The sequence below is a fragment of the Ahaetulla prasina genome, chromosome 1 (genome assembly GCF_028640845.1).
Source record: "Ahaetulla prasina isolate Xishuangbanna chromosome 1, ASM2864084v1, whole genome shotgun sequence".
In the NCBI taxonomy this organism is placed as follows: domain Eukaryota; kingdom Metazoa; phylum Chordata; class Lepidosauria; order Squamata; family Colubridae; genus Ahaetulla; species Ahaetulla prasina.
In genome coordinates this window covers 179,595,298-179,618,101 of record NC_080539.1, presented here as the reverse complement: position 1 = coordinate 179,618,101, position 22,804 = coordinate 179,595,298, and the positions used below count along the sequence as shown (strand labels likewise).

General features: G+C 37.1%; 2 protein-coding genes across 9 annotated transcripts in view; one reads left to right on the top strand and one right to left on the bottom strand.

Annotated features, from left to right (window-relative positions):
* TRAM2 (translocation associated membrane protein 2) overlaps nt 1-11,977 on the top strand; it is a 43,010-nt gene extending 31,033 nt beyond the window's left edge. Inside the window, exons 6-11 of the mRNA XM_058182965.1 lie at nt 840-924; nt 1,375-1,445; nt 2,980-3,084; nt 3,543-3,686; nt 4,857-5,026; nt 6,902-11,977. Of these exons, the coding sequence (XP_058038948.1) occupies nt 840-924; nt 1,375-1,445; nt 2,980-3,084; nt 3,543-3,686; nt 4,857-5,026; nt 6,902-6,975 (649 nt within the window). The 3' untranslated portion in view covers nt 6,976-11,977. The remainder of the gene's footprint in view (nt 1-839; nt 925-1,374; nt 1,446-2,979; nt 3,085-3,542; nt 3,687-4,856; nt 5,027-6,901) is intronic.
* Nucleotides 11,978-12,125: 148 nt separating this feature from the next.
* Nucleotides 12,126-22,804, bottom strand: part of EFHC1 (EF-hand domain containing 1) — a 37,576-nt gene continuing 26,897 nt past the window's right edge. For all 8 annotated transcript variants that reach the window (XM_058182878.1, XM_058182868.1, XM_058182889.1 and 5 more), the window contains 7 exons: nt 22,611-22,803; nt 21,870-22,090; nt 20,847-20,987; nt 17,851-18,064; nt 16,711-16,858; nt 15,569-15,782; nt 12,126-13,169 (listed from right to left, as the gene is read on the bottom strand). In XM_058182878.1, the coding sequence (XP_058038861.1) occupies nt 13,098-13,169; nt 15,569-15,782; nt 16,711-16,858; nt 17,851-18,064; nt 20,847-20,987; nt 21,870-22,090; nt 22,611-22,803 (1,203 nt within the window). In that variant the 3' untranslated portion in view covers nt 12,126-13,097. The remainder of the gene's footprint in view (nt 13,170-15,568; nt 15,783-16,710; nt 16,859-17,850; nt 18,065-20,846; nt 20,988-21,869; nt 22,091-22,610; nt 22,804) is intronic.

Sequence of the window (22,804 nt, the reverse complement as noted above, 5' to 3'; positions counted from 1 at the left end):
GACTTTAATCTTCCTTTTGTGGGTAGAGGCAGCAGCAAAATAAGCCGCTAGTTTTTAAAGTCATTAAGTTACTTAGTATTCCACAGATACATAGAAAGATTTTAACCTGTCCATAAGATTCTCAGAACAGAAAATAGAAGTAAGATCTTCCTAGTCTGAGGACTCTTGGCTAGCACTTGTCTCTGGGACATAAATATCTTTCATTATTCCTACTGCTAAATATTATTAATATGCTTGGTTGCCACCTGATTCTACATGTATATCCTTTGGATTCAGTGTGTAGTTTGAGAAAGTGAGTATATTTAGCCACTGGGTTTCTAAAGTTTTTATCCTATAAGGAACCAAACAATTGCATTGAATTAAAATTGGACTGCCACTAGTGTTGTGATTCCTGTTTATGATGTCATGCTCATGCCCATTATATAGGTAACAACCTGTTCAAGCATGAAACTTGCATCTCTTCCTAGAGAAAGCATAGTAATATAATGTGGATATGTGCTTCTCTGTATGTGGAATCAAAATATAGTGGGGTATTGCATACAATTAACAAAAATAGCTCATTTCCCTTCTGTTTTCATCATAGAAAGAAATTATGGTGCAAATAACACCACCAGTGCTTGGTAATTTAATTATTTGGGAGTAGAATAGGTATTACCAACTATTGTAGGATGCTACATATTGATGGATAGTTGTTCTATTCCAAAGTAAATTTGTTGCTGTTTCCTAAAACAACTTCACAGCAGGCTACTTCCTAAAGGGATGTTCATAACACAGTAGGAAGAATAGAAGAAATATTTATAGTAACTGTTTGCTCAGTGCTATTATTTGTTACATTCTAGGTTCCAGGTTAAGTTTTTCTACCTTTGTCAGTTGTCCTATTGGCTGCATACATTGCCTGAATTATATTTCCAGAAGGTGCGAAAGGTGAGTGCCAATTCAAGGAGCTTTCTCTTCACTCTTACTTTAAGATATGTTTCAGAGGCTGAAATAATTACCCCCAAATTCACTATTACAAAACTGTTCTTTCCCTATATAAGACCACTTCTCCACCTACAACAGGGACCCCTGATATTAGTCCGTTAGCAAGTTGGTTAAATAAATGCATCATCTGCCAGTGTGGCAGAAAATACAAGGAGCTGGCTCCCCTGCTCCTGTAGCTCAGACAGAAACCAAACTGCCGGACAGAATCATTCTCCTCCACTCAGCTACAGGATCAGGTTGAACAGAAGGTTTTGAAAATGGATTTGTGTAATGCTTATGAATAATCCTGATTCTAATCCCCAGTTGCCTTGGGAACAATTTAAGATAATGCAGATATATACAACCAGTTTCCTGTATTCTTAAAATTAACACTGGCTTTTCCATATTTCCTAGGAAGAAATTCCACGTCAGTTGCAATACATCATCCTTTATCTAGTGCATATATCAGGAGCATATCTCTTAAAGTAAGTGTTACCGAGCACTTTTACAGTATATGTGGTACCTTGCTCAATAGTAGTAACTGTGAGACGGATCTTGGAGTCCTAGTGGACAACCATTTAAATATGAGCCAGCAGTGTGCAGCAGCTGCCAAAAAAGCCAACACAGTTCTAGGCTGCATAAACAGAGGGATAGAATCAAGATCACGTGAAGTGTTAATACCACTTTATAATGCCTTGGTAAGGCCACATTTGGAATTCTGCATCCAGTTTTGGTTGCCATGATGTAAAAAAGATATGGAGACTCTAGAAAGAGTGCAGAGAAGAGCAACAAAGATGATTAGGGGACTGGAGGCTAAAACATATGAAGAACGGTTGCAGGAACTCGGTATGCCTAGTTTAATGAAAAGAAAGAACTAGGGGTGACATGATAGCAGTGTTCCAATCTCAGGGGCTTCCACAAAGAAGAGGGAGTCAAGCTATTCTCCAAAGCACCTGAGGATAGGACAAGAAGCAATGGGTGGAAACTAATCAAGGAGACAACCTAGAACTAAGGAGAAATTTCCTGACAGTTAGAACAATTAATCAGTTGAACAACTCGCCTCCAGAAGTTGTGAATGCTCCAACACTGGAAGTTTTTAAGAAGATGTTGAATAACCATTTGTCTCAAGTGAAGGGTAGGGTTTCCTGTCTAAGCAGGGGGTTGGACTAAAAGACCTCCAAGTCCCTTTCAACTCTGTTATTCTGTTTTCTGTTACTTTCAGGTTAACGGGGAGACTATGAGTTCCAATCCCAATTTAGGCACAACAGCTGTCTCTGAGTGAATTTGGACCAATCCCAATCTTTTACATTTTGTAAAATATAAGTATTTTCGGAAACAAATGCCATAGGCCAGTGATAGCTAACCTTTTTTTCCTTGCATGCCGACAGTGTGCGCACATATGCCCACACCCATAGTACAATGCGCGCATTACACAACCGCTGCGCATGTGTGCACTACATGCGAGCACATGCGCCCCTGCGCATGTGCGCGCAACCACCCCAGTGCCCCGTTTTGGGCGTAGCAGGCCTCCCTGAAGCCTCCTGGGACCCCCTGCTCCCCCCCCGCATGCCTACACCTGTTACAGGTGCTATGTCTGCCTTGTATGCCATTTTATTCCTCTCTAGCGTTCATCTCCATTGTTCAGTGATGCATTTTCTGCGCCTCTAGGATTTATCTCTATCTGCTCCTATGAGGCACTTCCTGTTCCTGTTGGATGTATATACAGTTCAGCTGGGGCAAGGTTTCGTGTGCCGGCAGAGAGGCCTGGCATGCGTGCCACAGGTTCACCATCATGGCCATAGGCTTTGGTCCTTATTGTACATATCATATTATTTTCACCTAGGAGTTGCAGGTATTTGATAAAAGACATCAGGATTCATAGATGGATTTTGTAGGGGAAGGGTGAGATAAAGATTTATTAATACTTCTGTCCATCATCCATACCTAGTTTTGCTCACTCATAGAGTTTTTGTGGAGAAAGTTCAAAAAACATGAAACATTTTTCTTCCTTGTCTCTAGCCTCACACGCCTGGGACTAATCTTGTTGCTGCTGCAGTATGTTGCTGAATTCCTCTTCCACATGGCTCGCCTTTTTTATTTCACAGATGAAAACAATGAAAAGTTGTAAGTGCTCTTGGATGAACTTTGGATAATGTGGCCAAAGAATTCTAAAATTCACCAGTAAACTTTTTGTAATCCTAGAGCTGGATTGTCCTTTCTAATATGCTGTATCATGTTTTACTGCTAACATAACTTGAATGTGATGGCTTGTTAGCGTGGGAATAAAATTCCTTTTTTTACTAAGTAGGAAAAACCGTAGATTTCAATCTGTGAGGATAAAGAAATACATGGACAAATTTTTTTGTCTCAAACATTCAATACTTGATGCAAATCTGTTTATCAAAAATGAGATGATTGATCTCAGCTTTTAATGTTACTAGAAGATCTGCATTCTTAGTGATTGATATGTCAGATCTCCTGATGCAGAAGTCGGGTTACTTTGACAATCTTAGTGACAGTTGCTATAAAATGAAATATGACACATTTTAATGCAAGAATCATTTTTTTTTTAATTTCATAAGGTTTAATGCATGGGCAGTAGTTTTTGTCATCTCACGACTTTTCACCCTCACCCTTTCTGTGCTGGTCATTGGCTTTGGGCTGGCTCGAGTGGAGAACCAGGCATTTAACCCTGAAAAAGGAAACTTCAACACTTTGCTTTTCAGGTAAGTTCTTTATAAGTTCTGGATGCTGAAGAAAGATGGCTTGGGGCCTTGATGATTAAAAAAAATAGAGACTGTCATTTCATCTCTCTGTTCATTTAGAATAGATGTAAATTATTCACATTACTTACTCATGATAAATAGATTGGGGGAAAGTAGCAGCATTATTGCTGCTGCTTCTGTACATATTTCTTTAGTAAAAACTCTTGCCTTGATGGCTTTAATGTTGTTAACTAGTACAGTGACACCATTGTTGGTAGGGATTGGCCTTTGTTGAGGAATCCCCTCTTCACCACTGTTTTAAAACTGATGGACAAAGCAATCCTGCTAGGGGGAAATTACTTTGTAGCATTAACCTTGATACAATGCTTAACCAGGATTAATGTTAATAAGAAGGCATGTAAGGAACTCATTCTAGAAAGTGGTGGGCATGAAGTCTCCCATAGCCCAGCCCAATCTTCTGTGATTGACTAATCATAAAGTAATTAATTGGTCACTATTTTGTTATATTCCTGGAGTTTTATTGCATTAAAAAATGGGTGTGAAGAATATGCTTAAAGTTGTGATATATATTATAAAATGATATTATTATAGAACTCATGTTTTAGGTAAATGAAGACAACAATTTTAAAGTAATAAGCTTGATGATTTCTTGTGTGATGAAGCATCTGAATAAAGATGCTATTATATTTTAAAGATTTTGTGCATAGTTGCAGAGCAAAACAAAAATCATGCCTACCAATGTACAAGTAGACTGTAGAGAGGACCCGGCTTCTTGGGATTTGCCAACCTCAATTTCTCTCACCTTAAGTCGTTCCAAAAAGAAAACCATTTCCAAGAGAGTTAAATTGCTGTAACTTGTGGGATTGGTCTTGACTTTTGCAATAAAGCTTTACCATCCCTCCTGCTGACCATGCTTAGTTCCCTGGGGAAGTTGTAATGCTAAATAGGGTCACTGGGTCCTGCCATTAGCAGCAGAGGAACAGCCATCTCTTCCCTGTTTCTCAGTTAACAGATCAAGTGATCATTGAGGAAGAGTGACCAGGGCTTCCCAGGTCCCCCGTGGCTCACCCCTGAAGGAACTGTGACTGCATGCAGGTGATGATTCTCACCCTAGAACAGACCAGATCCAAATGTGCTTATTCCAAACATGTTTTTCTTGCCTCCTCCTAGGATGGGCGTGTTGCTTCTGGTGTGTTTCTCACAGGCCTGGATGATGTGGCGCTTCATTCATTTCCAGTTGCGACGCTGGCGTGAATACTGGAATGAGCAGAACACTAGAAAAAGGGTTCCAGCCACTGTCCACTTCAAACAGCAAGTAAAGACAATGAAAAGGGAATCTGGTGAGCATCCGGCCCGATTGACCATGTACTAAAGCTGCAGAATGCCTCTTATTAATCAGTTCAATTGCTAAATGTTGATGGGCTAAAATAACAAATTGGGAAGTGGATTTTTAATTAAATACTTTAATAAAAGTACCATATTTTTCGGAGTATAAGACACATTTTTTCCACCCCTAAAAGAGGGTGGAAATGTTGGTGCATCTTGTACACCGACTACAGCTACTTTTGGCTTCCAGAAGCCCCACCCAGAGCATCCTGTTTTTTGCAAAAACAGGGCATACAGAGGCTTTGGGAGGCCTGTGGGCTGGGGAGGGCAAAAATGCCCCCATTTTTGCTAAAAAAAGGGCCCATTTTTCACATAAATGGGGCACGCAGAGGGTTTGGGAGGCCTGCAGAGTGCTCCTGTGGGCTGGGGAGGGCAAAATCGCCCCTGTTTTTCACATACATGGGGCACACAGAGGGTTTGAGAGGCCTGCAAAGTGCTCCTGGGGGTCGGGGAAGGCAAAAACGTTTTTTTGCTTGCTTACCTCTTTGAAATCTTGGTGTGTCTTATACACTGGTGCGTCTTATAATCTGAAAAATACAGTATTTAATAAGAATGAAAAAATACAAGAACCGAGTTTCCTACATAGGAAAAAATATCAAAAATTTGGAAGCAGGGAAAAGGAAATGTTTCCTTTAAGCAATGGACCTTCTGTGACTTGCACCTAGTCATCCAGCACCAAAGTGTGTGCATTTCATTCATGGAATTATTTCCATGAATATGCAATATCCTATCCTGCGCAAACTGCACTGGCTGCCTGTGGTCTTCCGGGTGCGCTTCAAGGTATTGGTTACCACCTTTAAAGCGTTCCATGGCTTAGGACCGGGTTACTTACGGGACCGCCTACTGCCACCTTGTGCCTCCCACCGACCCGTGCGCTCTCACAGAGAGGGAGTCCTTGAGGTGCCGTCAGCCAAGCAATATCGGCTGGCGGCCCCAGAGGAAGGGCCTTCTCTGTGGGGGCTCCCACCCTATGGAACAAACTTCCCCCTGGACTTTGACAGCTCTCCTTTCGCCGTGAACTTAAAACGTATCTATTTTTTCGCGCAGGACTGGCATAGAATTTTTAGATGATCTTATGGGTTTTTAATTTTTTAATTAGCTTTTTAGGGTATTAAATGTATTTTAATAGTTGGGCCAAATTTAAATAAGTTTTTTAGTTATGGTTTTTATTTGTATTGTATGTTTGTTTGTTGTTTTTATTTGGCTGTTAACCGCCCTGAGTCCTTCGGGAGAAGGGCGGTATACAAATTAAAATATTATTATTATTATTATTATTATTATTATTATTATTATTATTATTATTATTATTATTATTATTATATATTAAAATTTTAATAAATAATAATAATTATATAGTTTAATTTACTTTTATTATACATATAAAAGGCAGTGATGAATAATATATTGCATATCAATATGCAAATATTTTATTGAATTAAACATGTAAATAAGTAACTTATGGTGGCTCAAGCTTTTTGGTTCAGCAGTGGCATCAATGGTCCTGCTATGCTAGAAATACTGTGATGCTACTTCTGTCTACTTCATTGTGTTGTGGGTTATTCAAGGGAGCCTTTTTCACTATGATTTCACTCAGTAGCTCTGCTAGTTGAAGATTCTAGGGAATTCAGTCCTACACATTCAGGGATCACAAGGTTGGGGGAAATCTGCAGTGGGCAATGAGGTGACATGACATTTCTGAAGAAGACTGTGTTTCCATGATCTAACTCTTATCAGCTACCACTGTCTCTCTTTCAAAAAACATGATAGAGAAACCAATCTATTAAAACAAATTTCTCATTATTATTCCCCTTCCCCACTCTCCATTACAGGTTACCATGAAAATGGAATAGTAAAGGCAGAAAACGGTACCTCACCACGGAACAAGAAACTCAAGTCTCCATAGAGCCAAAGCACAGCCGACATGGGATGTTTGAGGAGGAGACAGAGGTGCAAGAATGAGGACTCTGGAAATAAGAAGCACCTTCCTCTCTTCTGTCCTCACAATGCTCCACCTCAAGTGATGTGCCCACAGAGTGAACAAGCTCTCTTTCTCTCCTCCCGCATCCTCATGTCTTTCTGTCTCTGTCTCTTTTTGCAATAACCAAAAGGCCTTCATCCTTGACAGAGAGGCTTAAGAACACCAAAAGCTTTTCCTTGTCCTGTTGTGTATTGTGCAATTCAAAAAAAAAAAAAGTTCTGCTTGTTTTCATGCCCCTAGAAATGTGTTGTTGGTTTTTTTAGAACCCTGTTCCCAACATGCCTTTTTTTCTCCACTTCCTTACATCTGTTTTTTGGCTTGGAGAGATTACAGCTTCAGCCCATGATGGAATTTGATTCTGAGAGTCAATTTGGGGGACTGTAAATTCTTGTTTCTCTAAAAAAATTCACTCTTGCAAGGATAAGTTTTGAAAGAAATGTTACACATTCAGTAAGCTTTGTAAAATGGTTAGGATATGTCAGGTTTTCAAAACGTGATAGAAAGATACAGATGGTACTTTTATCTGTTTGTGATTTATCATGCTCAGTTTTCAAAGTTAAACTTTCATTTGTAGCTTTAACTACCTTCTGAAGACTGGAACAGATATGGTCCTCTTTCTTATCTTTCTCTTCTGGTCCTAAAACAGAATTAATGTTTTCTTAGAAACAACTGAAATTTCTTTTTAAAAAAAGGAGAATGTACTTGTCCTGTCAGTTTAATATGAATGAAGTATGATTTTCATCTTCATCGCCTAGGAAGTCTCAGCCTATAGCATCTTGAGGGAAGGGAGAAGCTTCTCCATTCATTTAAAAAGGAGCTCAGGGCATTTTTACTAGTGAAGAAGAGAAGACGGTGATACATTCACAAGAGGATAATATCTTTCATGTTGAAGATTTTATCTGCTGACCTTAAGGAAGTGCTAGTGTAGCCTTGTTGTTTGAGTCATTCATGTTTAACACCATCCAATCATAGACTAGTAATATTTTGTCTATGAAATATACTCTACGCATATTTTCTCAAAAGTACATTCCAGCAAATTCAGAGAGGCTTATTCCATTTCATTGTGGTAGAATTGCAACCTGTCATTTGTTTTCCCAAGCACGTCTTTTTCTAAGTTGCATCTAATAGGTTCTGAATCCATGCCTGTCCTGGTGTTCTTGTTTCTAAAACTATAGAAATTGTTTTTATTCAGATTGAAGGAAATTTAGTTCCTAATTGCTTAGCAAGTTCAATGAGGTTCAATTATGAAAGATAGGGGAGGGGAGAGAAGGAATAATGTCTCAAAAGGGGAGAGCACAATTTGTAAAGCTGGTGGATGATATTAAAAAGTGAAACCTACCTCGGAAGCCACCCATTCCTACATTTCTTTTAGTTAAGTTGATTTGGCACCTATAAAAAAATAGGGGTTGTTCACGAATTACTTTGTACATCTTTAATTATTTTTGTTTTAATGAAAAGTGACTTCTGTTCTCCTTTGTGTATGTTTAAGCATACTTTATTCAGCAGAGTTGCTTCATGACTATGTCTTGTTTTAAGCCCTAGTGTAACTGGATCATCTTATGATGTTGTTTGCTTTTCAAATAATACAAAGAAGAAAGTTTTAATTTCTATGCTCTTTTGCCATAATTTGGAATAGAAATATCTATTTCATTAATAGATTGAATGAAATCAATAGAATATATACTTAGTGGTTGGGTGTCCCAGGATTTGACCCAACTACTCATTTTTGTGAATGCTTTTATTGTGTCTAAAGTAGGTCTGCATAAGTTAAGATCTGCCAAACCAAATACATTAGCCATGAGTTTCATCCTGCCAGAGCATCTCTGGTTTGCATTTAGATCAAATGTTAAGAGGGATTACTGCAGTAGTCTTAGCAGACAGCAGTGCATGATTAATGAGTAATGATAAGTTTCATGAGTCAGGGATATGGCTTAGCTGTAAAATTTTGAGGGAGTTTAAGAGGTGAAGAAGACTATAAACTGCTTACAATATTTGTATCTCTGAAGAATCATATGTCTCTTTTTATCCTTCTCTTGCAATGGACTTTAATGCTGCTTGGCATTACTTGAGACTGTACAGAGAGCTATTTTTTTTCTTCCCACCAAAATCTTGAAATGTTCAGATCAGAGCCCTTCTGAGCTGAAATCAACTATACCATATTGTGCCTGTCACTCCTTACTGAGTTCTAAATATACCTCATCTGTATCATTTTTATACAGGAGTGAAGGAGTAAACTAGGTTAGTGATGGTGCTAAGTAGGTCAGATAGGGTGGGCCAACCTACATGCATATGTGAATGTGGTAACTCTATTGCTTGCGCCTAACAGAAAGCCCACCACTATTGCAAAGCAGATATGTATGGTTACTACGACCAGAAGAACCACTCTTGGGCCTGTGTGGCATGTTGATGATTATTTTGCAATAGTGGGTGTAATAAAATTGCCCTGATTTTTAAGTGTTTTGAGTCTCTGGAAACATAATGAATTCACTGCACTCTTTTCAGTTTTTTCCCCAAGCCACCAAAATGCAAAAAAAAATAAAAATCTAGCCAAATATTTTACTTGCATCTTTTTGGGAGTGCTTTGGGGGTCCCAAAATATATGTGCAATTTGTAGACTTTCTTATACACCAATTCTTTACATCAGTGTTCTAAATTGGAATGCCTTATGCTTTTTGTTAATTCTGATCTTAGTTAAATGGAGCTTTCTGACTTTGCACCAAGCTCAGTCAAAAGACTTAGGTTTCCCAAAGAACTAGTTCTAGAAAGCTGCAGAAAAGCCTCCAAACAGGCCTTACTCTGACCCAGTTAGTCCAACTCCTTTCATCCAGCACCAGGTTTTCAATTGTAGTACAATTTTGCGCAAGTGCCTTACATTATCACATAGACTTTCCAATCTTTTTATCTTTCATATTGGTTTTTCTTTGTATATGTATTGTTGTAGTTCACATATATTATATGCACTCGTTTAGCTATTCAAAAAGGGGGCAGCTTTTGCTGGATGCTTTGCTTCAATTTTTATGCCTTTTTGACCGTAAGTAGTTGCTTGATGAGTGTAATTGTTGGAACTATTCTAGATGCAAGAATCTCTTTTGTAATATGGAACAATCCATAACATCATAAACATTTCCATAGCAGAGTAGATGCTCTTGGGTTTAATTTTGGATGTGTCATTGTAGTTCTAAAACTTTTTGAACTGCTTTTGAGCATCTTTCACAGCGTCTGTTGCAAGAATTAGATGTTATGCTTAGTTTTGTAATTATTTAGGAACGGGGCCTTTAAAAAACACTATGCGGTCATTGAAACTGCAATTCTAAGCAAAAGTTACACATGCATAAGACATCACCAATTTGTGCCACTTTTTATGGAGAATTGCCTTCTACTTTTGGGTGCTTTCATTCTTGAAATAAAAGATGTTGGTGTTACAATACAAGTGAAAATAACTTAGGGGGAGTTACCTTTCCTCTCCAGCACTAATGGTCAGCTTCAAATTGCTGTCTCAGTAGATATTGTGTGTGGCTCTAAAGAGAGACAACCCACCAACACAAATGGGATTTAACCTAAGGTTGCCTTTGTATGAGTAAGCATAGCCTCACTCTAAGTTAAATAATAAGAATCTTAATTCCTCTACAAAGTTCCTCTATACTCTGCTTCTCCCACTACTCAATTAAAAAAGGTTGTATCGATTTATGATTTGTTGTGAGTGATCTCATCTTAAAGGAAAGAAATGGAAAAAGTAGTTCTCTATAATGTAATTATATTTGTTTGGGTTGGGGGCAACATCATTAGCTCTGGGATTTATTTTTCCTTTAACATAGGATTAAGTGTGGAGAACCTCATAGTGCCTTTCCTTTCTTTCTTGTTCTAGGTCAAGGGTAAGCAAATGTTTTGGGTCAAAGTATGTTTGAACTTTTGAGAACGTATGCTGAGCATATTTGCAGAATGAGTGTCAGGTTAGATATGGTTGGTCACAAAATACCCATTTAACAAATGGTGAACTAGCCCCAAGGTATTATTTGTTACAGATGCTGGAGGCTGGTGCTTCACTTTAAAGAATGCCACCTTCCCAATTTTATTAATTTTAAAAAAAATTGAAACTGTTTTTAAAAAGTTAGGGAGCATGATGGGGTTCAAGAAGTTGCAATGGGCATGAATTTGCTTATCCCTGGCCTAAATGGATCAATAGATATGTAGCACAATATTGAGATCTAACTAAGCGTTCCAAAGCTCAGTAAGTAGTAAATCTTTGTGATTTTGGAAATAGTGTATGGTTTGCTTTTCTTTGAAATATCCATGGGATAAAGCAGCTAGCAAAATAATTAAATATCCTATCCATACAATTTTTATTTTTTTAGGCTTTGTTTTTTAAACAAATTGTAGATGTTATGTAAAATGCATTGTAAAGGTTGCAGATAATTTGCTGTCAGTCTGGTTGAAATTAAGATTTTGTTCTGTTTCTGATACTATTAAGTGGAAAACCGTTTACCTCTATACATTCTTTTGTGTCTTCCAGAAGAAGAAGAAATCTTTATTATCCTGAAACCACAGCTACATCAGGGTTATTTCTAAGGGCTTTGTTTTGTTGACCTTCTTCAGAAATTAAGTATTATAATTGTTCTACAAATGACAGTATAGAGCAGAAAATGTTATATTAGAAGTGTACATGGCTGGGTTTCTTCCCATTAGTAATTCTAATTATGGACCAAATCTAAGCCTAATTTTGCATATTTAAATTTAATCTTGTTGTCTCCTGGTTTGCAGGGAGGGAAGGGACAATTTTTGTGGATTTTTTTTCTCAACGTTTTATTCCCACCATTGAAAAATCCAATTTGTTTATGATTTTTTTGTTATTGTTAAAGTGCTTTTATGAAAGCAATCTGTGATACAACTATTTTTCTGAAATAAAAAAGGCATAGAATGATGAAAAGTACCATTGCTCATTCACTATGAATTTATTCTTCGCCATGAACTATGCAAGCATGGTTCCTAATCAGCTTAGTATTCATTGCTGCAGGCTTCCTGCTTGCCTGGCTGAGTAATATCAGAATATTTGAACATGTTTGAAACTCCTATGGAATATGCTAAGATTGTAAGAAGTCCCAAAGAAGAAAATTCTGGACAGAGTAAGTGTAGTGTCTCTGTTGAAACATATAAGATAAAGCTTGCTTGGTTCTTATATGTAAACTTAAGTAAGTTTTATCCTTTCTTAAAGGCTTATAATTTTACTTGCTTCAGGCAACTGGAAGGAAAGCATATTAACAACAGACTGCCATTAAATGTTTTCCCCTCCCACTTTTGGGACTGGAAAGTTCTGAATCCTGAGGTTCTTGTAATACATGTTTTCAACTTCACTGGGGCATAAGATGAATGGTTAAGGGATTTAACGTTTCTGTGCATTTGTTATAATAAAATTAATATACATGCCACCCGACTCCCAGCAACTCCGGATGATTTACAAATTGTAAAAACATTTTAAAACAAGTAACAACCCAAATTCTGGATGGAAACAAAGAAAGGAAAGGAGTGTCAGTTGCACTCACTGAAGGCCTCAGTGAAAAGCCACACATTTGGAGTCAGTAGTGTGGGAGTCATACAAATCTTGGGGGAACCGCATTCCAGAGCACAGGCACAGGCACAGGCTACAGAGAAGGCACATTTCCAGGGACCTGAAAGATGGAACCCAGAGCACGCCAACCCTGCCTGCCTGAACCATCTGGGATATACTGTGGGAGACAGGCATATTATTTATAACTGATAAAGTAGGTCTATTACTAAAAGACTAAAGGATAGTTACATTGACACAGAATCCCACAAGTGTCATTTGCTTCCCAGGCAATAAAGATCTACCCATAATTATATGCATTGAGATAACCACCCTCACTCTACTAGAAGGATCAGATCTGTGATAAACTGTTTTTATCAAGTAATCTGGAAACTGATAAGTTGAGTTTATGGTAGAAAAAGGAAGGAATACCAAAGCAGCTTTCAATAATTAGCGTTTTTAATTGAAATTGATCTTGTACAGCTGGTAACTGCTAGTTTTGAACTAATCAACACTGGAAAGCTCTAAGGAAGTCTGGGTATCTTATCTGATTTTCCCCGTGAGAACACATTTTAATAAGCTGCAAAAAGAGAGAGAGAGAAGTCAGTGAAAAGTTGCAAATTCTGTACTTTCATTTTTTAAAAATTGCCACATGTCCTAAGAGCATGTAATAGTAATAGTAATAGTAATAATTTAATTTCTATACCGCCCTTCTCCCGAAGGACTCAGGGCGGTTTACAGCCAAAAATAAAACCAACAATGAATAAATACAATACATTTAAAACCAATATTAAAAAAACTTATATTAAAAAAAATGTACAGTTAATCTTCAGTAGTAAGACTTTTGTTTCTAATCTTCAGAGTAGAAAGAAACAAAAGTCAGGCTGTTTTCTTTTCTAATTTTTTTTTAATTGCTGGATTAAAACATAGACATAATATGCTATTGGGAGAAGGAAACAATTGGCTGCCTTCCAAGTACTGAAATAATGCAGTTTTACTCAGAGAATATTTTTTAATCACCTTTCTTTCTCGCATTTAAATTTCATTTTCAAATCTATTATTTATTACAAAATCCAAACAAAGTCCCTGTTATTCAAATAAAATCTGATATCTAAGTAGCATACTTGTTAAAGTGGGGAAAAAAATCAGGGATAATCAATGATCTTTTAAATTGAAATGAAAAAGAATAACGATAGGATTTGTAATGAACATGTACAATTAAGTTAAATACAGATTGTTCTTGAGTTATGATGATTTTATTCAACGATTGTTTGAAGTTACAGCAATGCGGACCAAATAGTATTTATATCCGGTCTCTGAAGTTATGGCTGTTGCAGGGCCCCCTTTGACCCGTGATCAAAATTCAGGTGTTTAGCAGCCCACCCACACAACTGCAGGGACACTTTAACACCCATCATCCACCTATCTTTCCCATTTCTGCCTTTTTGGCTCCATGTTCTCCACAGCTCCCGCCACTGTGGGCTCCACCACCTTAGCTGAACTTATAATCATATTCTTGCTCCCACTGTTGACCTAGCATGCCGGGCCTTTGCAAGGTTGTTGCTGCTGACCACATGAGGCTTTTCCCAATGTCACAAGTTGCAGTCTGGGCAAGAAGGACTCAAGTAGCCAAGCATGTGTCAGCAGCAGCAGCAGGAAGACAGCAAAGTTCAGCTACAGCACCAGGGACTTGTGAATGCAGGGTCACTTAAGCTGGGATGGCTGGGGCTTCTTGGGATAGCTGGGGCTTTGCATCACATTGCTGGGCCAGACTGCAGGTCAGGGGTTTCTTGCAGCCTCTGAGCTGCAACATAGCAAGCAGTCCCACAACTGTGAGGTTCTGAAGCTGCTTGCCACCCCACAATACAGGGTGCAGGTTGACCCAGAGGGCAGAGATTGGGGGAATAGGCAGTTGGGAGGATTTGTAGGGAAGGAAGTCCCTTACCTTGGAAGAACTGAGGCTTGGGGCTGAAAGGGATCAAGCTGAGATTAGGATGGGTCCTTGACTAATGACCAATGGAATTTAGTTAATGATGGCAATGGCGAGTGCCAGAATTGCTGCTGCTAAACAATGTGGTCCCATGCTATTAAGTTTTAGAACTACATTGCTTAGCAATGAAATTCTGCCATCATACCTATTTGTACATAACAATCTGGGAATGACTTTGGAACATTTTAGCTAAATAATTAATGCTGCAAATGACAATTATCATATAACAAATCACCAGTACTGGGACTCAAATAAGATAAATCAATTTTTAAAAACATGGAATGCCACACGCTAACTGCAATAGCATATCATTTAATAATACTTAAATTGTGAATAAATAAAAGGATTTCAGAAAATGGTTAATAAAAACCATTCTAAATTCTAAAATTTGTCACTCAAAAAATCCTAACAGAAACCGGGCAAGTGGCACATATGAAAATATGCAATAACTTTCCACTGCTTTGATAAACTTAGAAAAATTCTATTACAATATGAATTGGCAAGAAATCTCTATATAAAGATACATTTCAGATTGTAACTCTCCATGATATAGGAGCATATAATATTTAACACTGGAGGTTTTTAAGAAAAGATTGGACAGTCATTTGTCCACAATGGTATAGTCTCCTGCTTGGGCAGGGGGTTGGACTAGAAGACCGCAAAGGTCCCTTCCAACTCTGTTATTCTGTATTCTATTCTGTATTATGCCACAATTGTCTTTTTTATCGGGACTATAAAGAAAGAAATGAAAGCAAATGTATAGCCACAATGATTTTAGACTGATCACAGTTTCTGAGTCATATGGGTAGGATTATGGAAGGAACAGATGTACTAGTATCTCCATACATTAGTAATACCCTGTGACCTGTATTTCCAAATTCAAAAGCCTAAATACAGTTATTTCTCCTTTTGAACATTTCTATCATTGTTCTCACTGTTGATCAGCCTTGGCTTACAGAAAGAACAGATTGCCAGCTCATACTTTTTACCTTTTGGAAAATTGGGTCATCAGTTGGTATTTTAAAATGGTCACAAAGAGCAAAGAACTCTGCTTTGTTTAGAAGCCCTGAGCCATCTTTATCTTGCTGAAGGAAAGCTTCCTGCATACTGCTGTCGGGCAGATAATTATGCCTCCTCATGTGTTCCTGAATCTGCTCCAATAATGCAGCTAGTTCCTGCGGGTCAGGCTCATTGGAAGCTAACCTAGAGGGAGAAAAGAACTAGGATGTCATATGATGTCCTCAAGACTCAAGCATCTTGAAATGCTTCTTAAAACTATGATCAATCACCTGTATTTTAATCTAATTATGCTTAGGCACATTCTCTATGGATAGCATTGGGGTCTGAGGAGATATTAGCACTTACAACTAAACGGACAAAATTTATCATCTGCCGTTCAAAAGAAAAGCCATTCTTAAGATTTACTTCTATGTCACAGTAATGCAGGCACATTTTACACTAACAATGAATACCCCAATTTGCAATGCACTCTGGCCACCCTACTAAATTTTTAATCAGCCTACTAATTAGGTGGCTGAAAACAAATCATAAACCATTTCAACATAAAAGTCACAGATTTATCAGATTTTAAACAGCAGATTTTGATTTTACTCTGCCAGGTAAATCACCATTCTTTTCCTCTGTGTCTTTTTTAATTAAAATTCAATTCCAATTTTTCTCTAGTAGAACTGTTACTTCTCGTTCCACGCAAGTAGTAGTGACATAAATAAAACGGTTCAGTACTGATTATTTTAGATTTATTTACTGAACATCATCTACAAGGATGGTTAACTCATCTAGGAACTTGAAAAAAATGTGAATAGTTTATCATGTCTAGCATTATTTTACTCACAATAACCAACCATGTGCATCTTTGGTGGAGGATGAAAGCAAGTACCCTTTCCTGATACTATTCTCTGGTAACTGGAATGGGTCCATAGTGTAAGCCCCTCTTTATGAAACTGCAACTACTTGTGATGTTTGAAGGTAAATGATAATAGCTATTGATTTATTGTCTATGATAAAGGGAAACGGAATATCTTCCATCATCCTCAGACCAACAACTGCTGAATCAGCATAATTAATATTAGGTATGGAATATTTTCTATGGATATTTTCTTCAAGTACTCACCTCTTTAGTTCCTCTATTGCTGCCATGCGGGGTGCAAAATGATGTCTCATAGACTGCACAACCGATGCTGGGAAGCTTTCCAAATTGCTTTCCATATAATTCAACACATAATGATCTGCATCCACAATAATGAACCTGTGGCCAAACACTGCATAAAAGAAACAATCTGTCATCTTCATGACCAACTGTCTGCCTCTTCCAGAAATATAGATTAAACTTGTGCAACATTTTCAGAGGTGTGGATGGTGCACATTTTTTTAGCCTTGTAGATTCTCAGCACCACCAGTGGTAATGTAGCAGCATTGGTGGAGGGGCAAAGCTGAGTATTTTGAGATTTTTAAAAGCACGCAAAAGTGCTTTAAGACTAGCAATAGCATAATGTTCTTATTTAAAACCTTTTCAATAATGCAGGGAAAACGTGAAAAATAGAAATCTGGAAAGTATTAACATGCCATTGAATTGCATTGGTGGAATCCTTGAAGCTCTATAAATGGAAAAGATGGTATGGAACTACCCTTGCCATAGATGACTGGCTATTTTCTTAGAAGAACAAGCCTGCAGTCCAAGAAGTAAAAGGTTTTAACTAAACTTGCAGCTCAACAACCTGTTTTTTGTTTTGCAAAGCAACTGAAGGAAAATCTGAAAAAAGCTAGCCATATGTGCCAAAACAGGACAAGAACCACGTGACTACCGTTACTTTCTACAACATTTTGATTTCTATTCTGATCTGAGGAAAATGTGTACAGTTATAGGAATAAACTGTAAGAGGATTAACAATATGTTTATCTCTGCCATTTCTTAGTGCTTTATTTGTCAGTAAAATGGCATTTTATCATTCCAAGGGATATTGAAGTCAGATCCCTCTCCAAAAACCCAGATTGTAACTAACCTGAAAAGTTATGTCACTTGTGACCTTTATGGCTCAAATAGCTCAACAGTGCCTAATGAAAGCAAGGGGAATTGGAGAAAATTTATCTAGCTTGTTTTAGCTGCAAATTACATAATTCTCTATGCTATATTCTTTTGAATAATTCTAACAAAGAAAAAACATTATTTCTTATGCAAAAAATATAGAATGAAAAATGAATATGTGCCGAAATATTTGCTTCTAAAATATTTATACTCCATCTTTCTACTTACCTTCTATCATAGCACCTATGGTTAAATCAGCAGGTTCATAATATACAGGATCGTCTGTAGAAGATCCTGGCTTTGGGACTCTGGTTTTGCATAGGTATTTGCCACCAATAATTCCTGAATTGCGCACAGGTGGTTCATAAATGCTTATCATGTCAGTAGCGAGGCAATAGGAGAGAACAAAATGTCTCTTGCTATCATCAGGGTTTGAGGATTCCTGGACAGATTAAAGGTCAAATGTAAGCTGCAAAATATGCTGTGCTTAAAAGGGCTTGTTCATGTTTGGCTATTCCCAACATGACATCTTTTTTTTTCTTTTTGTCACAACAATATACACAAACAATTGTCATAGATAAAACAACATATCTTGAAGAATATATATATATACATATATATATATGTAAAAAAAATATGCATCAACTATATTAATTTGATATAATGAAGGGAACAATAGGACAGGAACGGTAGGCACTGTTGTGCTCTTATCCACGCCCATTCTTCTTGAAGAATCATCTTCAAGAATCATCTTCTTGAAGCATCTTCTTGAAGGTACTGAAACTCACAGAATTCTCAAGTCATACTGAATTAATCCATTGTGTAAAAAGCAGCTGAATAGCCAATTGAATCATTATTTAAATTGTTCAAATCATAGTTTAATGACCTCAGAAGTCATGTATTCTCTGTTCAAAGCAAATTACATTTACATCATTCTCCATGAAGATGCCTATTTAACTTCTGCTTAAATATCTCTATTGAAGGATATCCTACCACCTCTGAGTAAAGGGAAACTGTGTTCCTGTTAAATAGCTCTGAGTCATAAGAAATTTCTCTTAATATTTAAACAAATTTTCTGGACTTTATAATTCTGTTAATGCAGCTTAAGACTTCATTAACCTATTTAACAGCCACATAACACTGCTGGATCCTGTGTAATTTATGATTTAATCAAGCTCCTATACAGTGTGGCAGACCTGAGTACTTAATGGAAACTTATTCCTTTGATAGGATATCTATCTTTTATCTTGTTTCTGGTTTTATACACATTACAGTTGCGCTCACTACTGAAAATATTCTGAAATGCAATTTTACAGTAATAAAATGATTGGGTGTTCTGAAATGAAAGCAACAAAAAAGGACTGTAATTAGTTAAACTGAGAACTAAGTAGATATCCTCAACCAGCCAAGGCAAACTACACTGTATCAGGGGTGAAATATAAAAATTTTCCCTACCGGTTCTTACCGCTTAATTGGTGGGCGTGGTTTGGTGGTCAGATGACTGGGTGGGCGTGGCCAATAACAATAAATAATAAAAATAATAAAGTATAAAAAACAATAAGAGGTACCAAAAACCAACTTTCACACTTTACACACACACAACACAACACAACTGACTCACACACAATGTAAAAGCAGCTGCACTTCACCCAAAATGGCTGCTGCAACAAGCAGGAACCTCACACAGCCACAAAAAGCTCAAAAACAAACTTTCACACTTTACACACACACAAAACACAACACAATTGACTCTCACACACACACACAAAATGCCACAAACAGCTTTGTGAGATTTTGCGTGTTTGTGTAGTTAGAGTGAAACACTACAGAAACACACCAAATCTCAGAAAGCTGCACTAATATTTTATTTTATTATTTTATTTATATTTTTTAGATCAGGGGTCTCCAATCTTAGTAACTTTAAGGTTTGTAGACTTCAATTCCCAGAGTTCCTCAGCCAGCAAAGCAGGCAGATGAGTTGCTGACTGAGGAGGTGGATTTTAAGCAGGCAGATTCAGTCACTAGCTAATGCAACTGATGTAAAGCATGGCTTTCCCAGCCGGAAAGGAACAGCTAATTAGGTAAGTACTTCATCACAGCCCAGAACCTCTTAAAAGGAGGTTTTCTACAAGCTCTTCGGCTGAAGATCTTGTAGAAAACATGTTTTTTAAGGTTCTGGTAATGAGGAACTCAGCTGGGATCACCAGAAGAGCCCACCCTCTGGAATGATCTACCCCCCGGACTTCGTCAGCTTTCGGACCTTCGGACCTTCGGACCTTCCGCCGCGGGCTTAAAACATACTTATTTAATTGTGCAGGACTGAGCTAGATTTTAAATTTTGGGTTTTAAATTGGGTTTTATTTCTATTTTTAATTGGACGGGCTTTGGAATAAGTTTTTTAAATGTTTTATATTGTATTTATATTCTATTTATCTGTTTTTTTAGTGCCTGTAAACCGCCCTGAGTCCCTTGGGAGATAGGGCGGTATATAAATATGATTAAATAAATAAATAAATAATAAATAAATAAATAAATTTTTAAAACCATTTTTTTTTCAACCTCTTCAGCCAAAGAGGTTGTTAAAAAAAAAAACTTAAAGGGTTCTGACAATCTCAGCTGAGCCATGGGATCCTCAAAGGCTTTTTTTTTTACTTTTAAAGGCATGTTTTCGCCTGAAGAAAAACTGCTTTTAAAAGTAAAACAAAGAACAAAAAAACCCCATCATGGCTCGGCTCAGCAGAGGCAGGGTGCGGGGCTAGGGATTTTTGCTACCGGTTCTCCGAACCACCCGCCGTGATCGCTACCGGATCGGGCGAGCCAGTCCAAACCGGGAGCATTTCACCCCTGTACTGTATATGTAATGTTTCCCATTACTCCCTAGTTTGAAAATTCTCAGTTTTAATCAGATTCTATGCATCCATAGTGCTTTGAATTGAAAAACTATCTGATATAATAATATTTTAACATCTGTTTTTATTTTTCATTGACTTCCGAGAAATAGAGTTAGAGTTTTTATTATTATTATTATGGATTGATCTTCTTTCAGCAATTTCATCGGGTTGTCAAAGTCATCAAAAGTTTAAATTAAACACTCGTATATATGAATACTTCTTATTACACTGAAATTTTACTCCTTGGACCTTTACCTCTGGAGGTAAAATTAAAAGAACTTCTAATCCCCAACTCAATAATCACTCTGAAAACTGTAAATCATGACAACTCACCATTCGAACAGCATAGCGCAAAATTTTGTGGTCATTCTCTAACATTTTAATAATATTTTTTCTAGGGGGTTGCGGAATCAAACTGAAACAGTTTTGAAGAGAGTCTTCAAGGAAACCATAACCATTGTAGGGAGGAATTATCTGTACATAAAATAAGCCAAGAAAAAAGTACAATACTGAACCATGAAACTTCACTCGCAATATTGTAAAATGACATGTTTTAAAGTTTTAAAAAATATTTAAAAGAAAATTTAAATAATTTTTTAAAGAATCTTACTGTACTCTATTGTGAAGCATCAGTAAAAGGAGAAATGGGATGTGTAAGACACCATTAAGTTTATAACTAGGAGATTCTGTTCCTAGAAAATAGCATTGACATGTTTCTGTTCATCTTAGTTCTCTAGTCACTGACAAAACAATTCAATGTAGAATTGTTTAGTTTCTAATAAATCTGGAAATTTTATTAAAGGACAGATGCAAACGAAATGTTCATCTCCAATCACTCTTCCATCTAGAAGAACTGCATTTGGAGAGAGTAAAAAATAGCAAAAAGCATTCTTCATTTGAAAAGAAGAGAAGGAAGGGATAATAAAAAACATAGTCTAACTGAATTGATATCTGACACTTCCTACCTGTTTTTAACTTTTACTGCATTCTTACTTATTATTTCTAAATAAATAATAACATTTGAAAAGCAGTCTTTGTCACAATAATAAATTAAACTCTCTACTGTGTATTTTGAAACTTTTATCCATTGGCAAACAGTAAACAATACCATTAATAATAATAAACAATAACATCAAACAGTAATATTTTGACTTAGTGTAAGTGATGCTTCCTAGTACTTCTATTCTTTGTGTCTATGAAGACTGACTTGCTTTCTGGAATTTCCCTAGCAACTCTCATTTCCACTGCTTGTCAGTCCTTCCTCTCAGTCCTACTCCATGTTCTGACCTCCATTTCCTTGCCCTTTAATTAAAAACTGGCCTCTTTTGCAGTTTCTTCTTTGTTTTTCCCCTTTACCTGTTTGATTTCCTCTGGAGGTGGCTTCTTTACATCAACTGCCTGGAAGTCAGTGATGCCAAATTTTTCCTGATAGAATTGTCGAGTGAACTCATCACAGTCATAGATGAAAAAAGTACGTCCAAGTAGAGTAGTGGGTTTGCCAACTGCAAAATCTTTAGCTGTAAACCATTCTAAGACCTCCTGATCAGAAATCTCCAGCACACAGGTTGGGAAGTTTTCTTGGGGGGAAAAAAAGGCAGTTTAGTAAGATTGCTGCTATTTATTCCAAATGAAGACATTTAGACACTGGAAAATGCAGTCCTTCCTTGGCTTGCTCACATTTTTAAGACGATCAGTTTTATGCATTATCATGGGCCTAATTTCCATAGCTTGTGAGAACATAATGCCAAATATCATTTAGTCAGCATCTGAAAAAGCCGCATTAACTTGAGGAAAGGCAAGCATGGATTCATTCCAATACTTTATAAAACAGTATAATTAGAAATGAGTACTTCAATAGTGCATCTGACTGACTGACTAACTGAATAAATGCACTCATGTACTAAAATTAGTAAAATAATTTTAGTATATCAGCCTGGCTGAAAACATTACAGTTGATTCCCAAGTTTATGCTTTGAGTAGCAAATGTTAATAGATTCATATTATACCTAAAAATATTTGTATGAAGATCTGGAAGGCACTAAGCTTTTTATTTATATACATATTATCCTAGAATTGTCAACTAGAGAAAATTAGTACCTTTCTTCTCCACAAAAGTTTTGGGTAGGCGCTGGCGTCTTATCAGGACTGGGAAAGGATCTCTGCCATCATTTCGTTCATGAACTTCCCGCACTTCCACTGTGTCATCTGCCAAGTAGTAGTGGATAATAAATTTCCGGCTTTCACCAAACATGTTCCAAGTGTCATCCCAAATGGCAAAAAAACGAAGAACC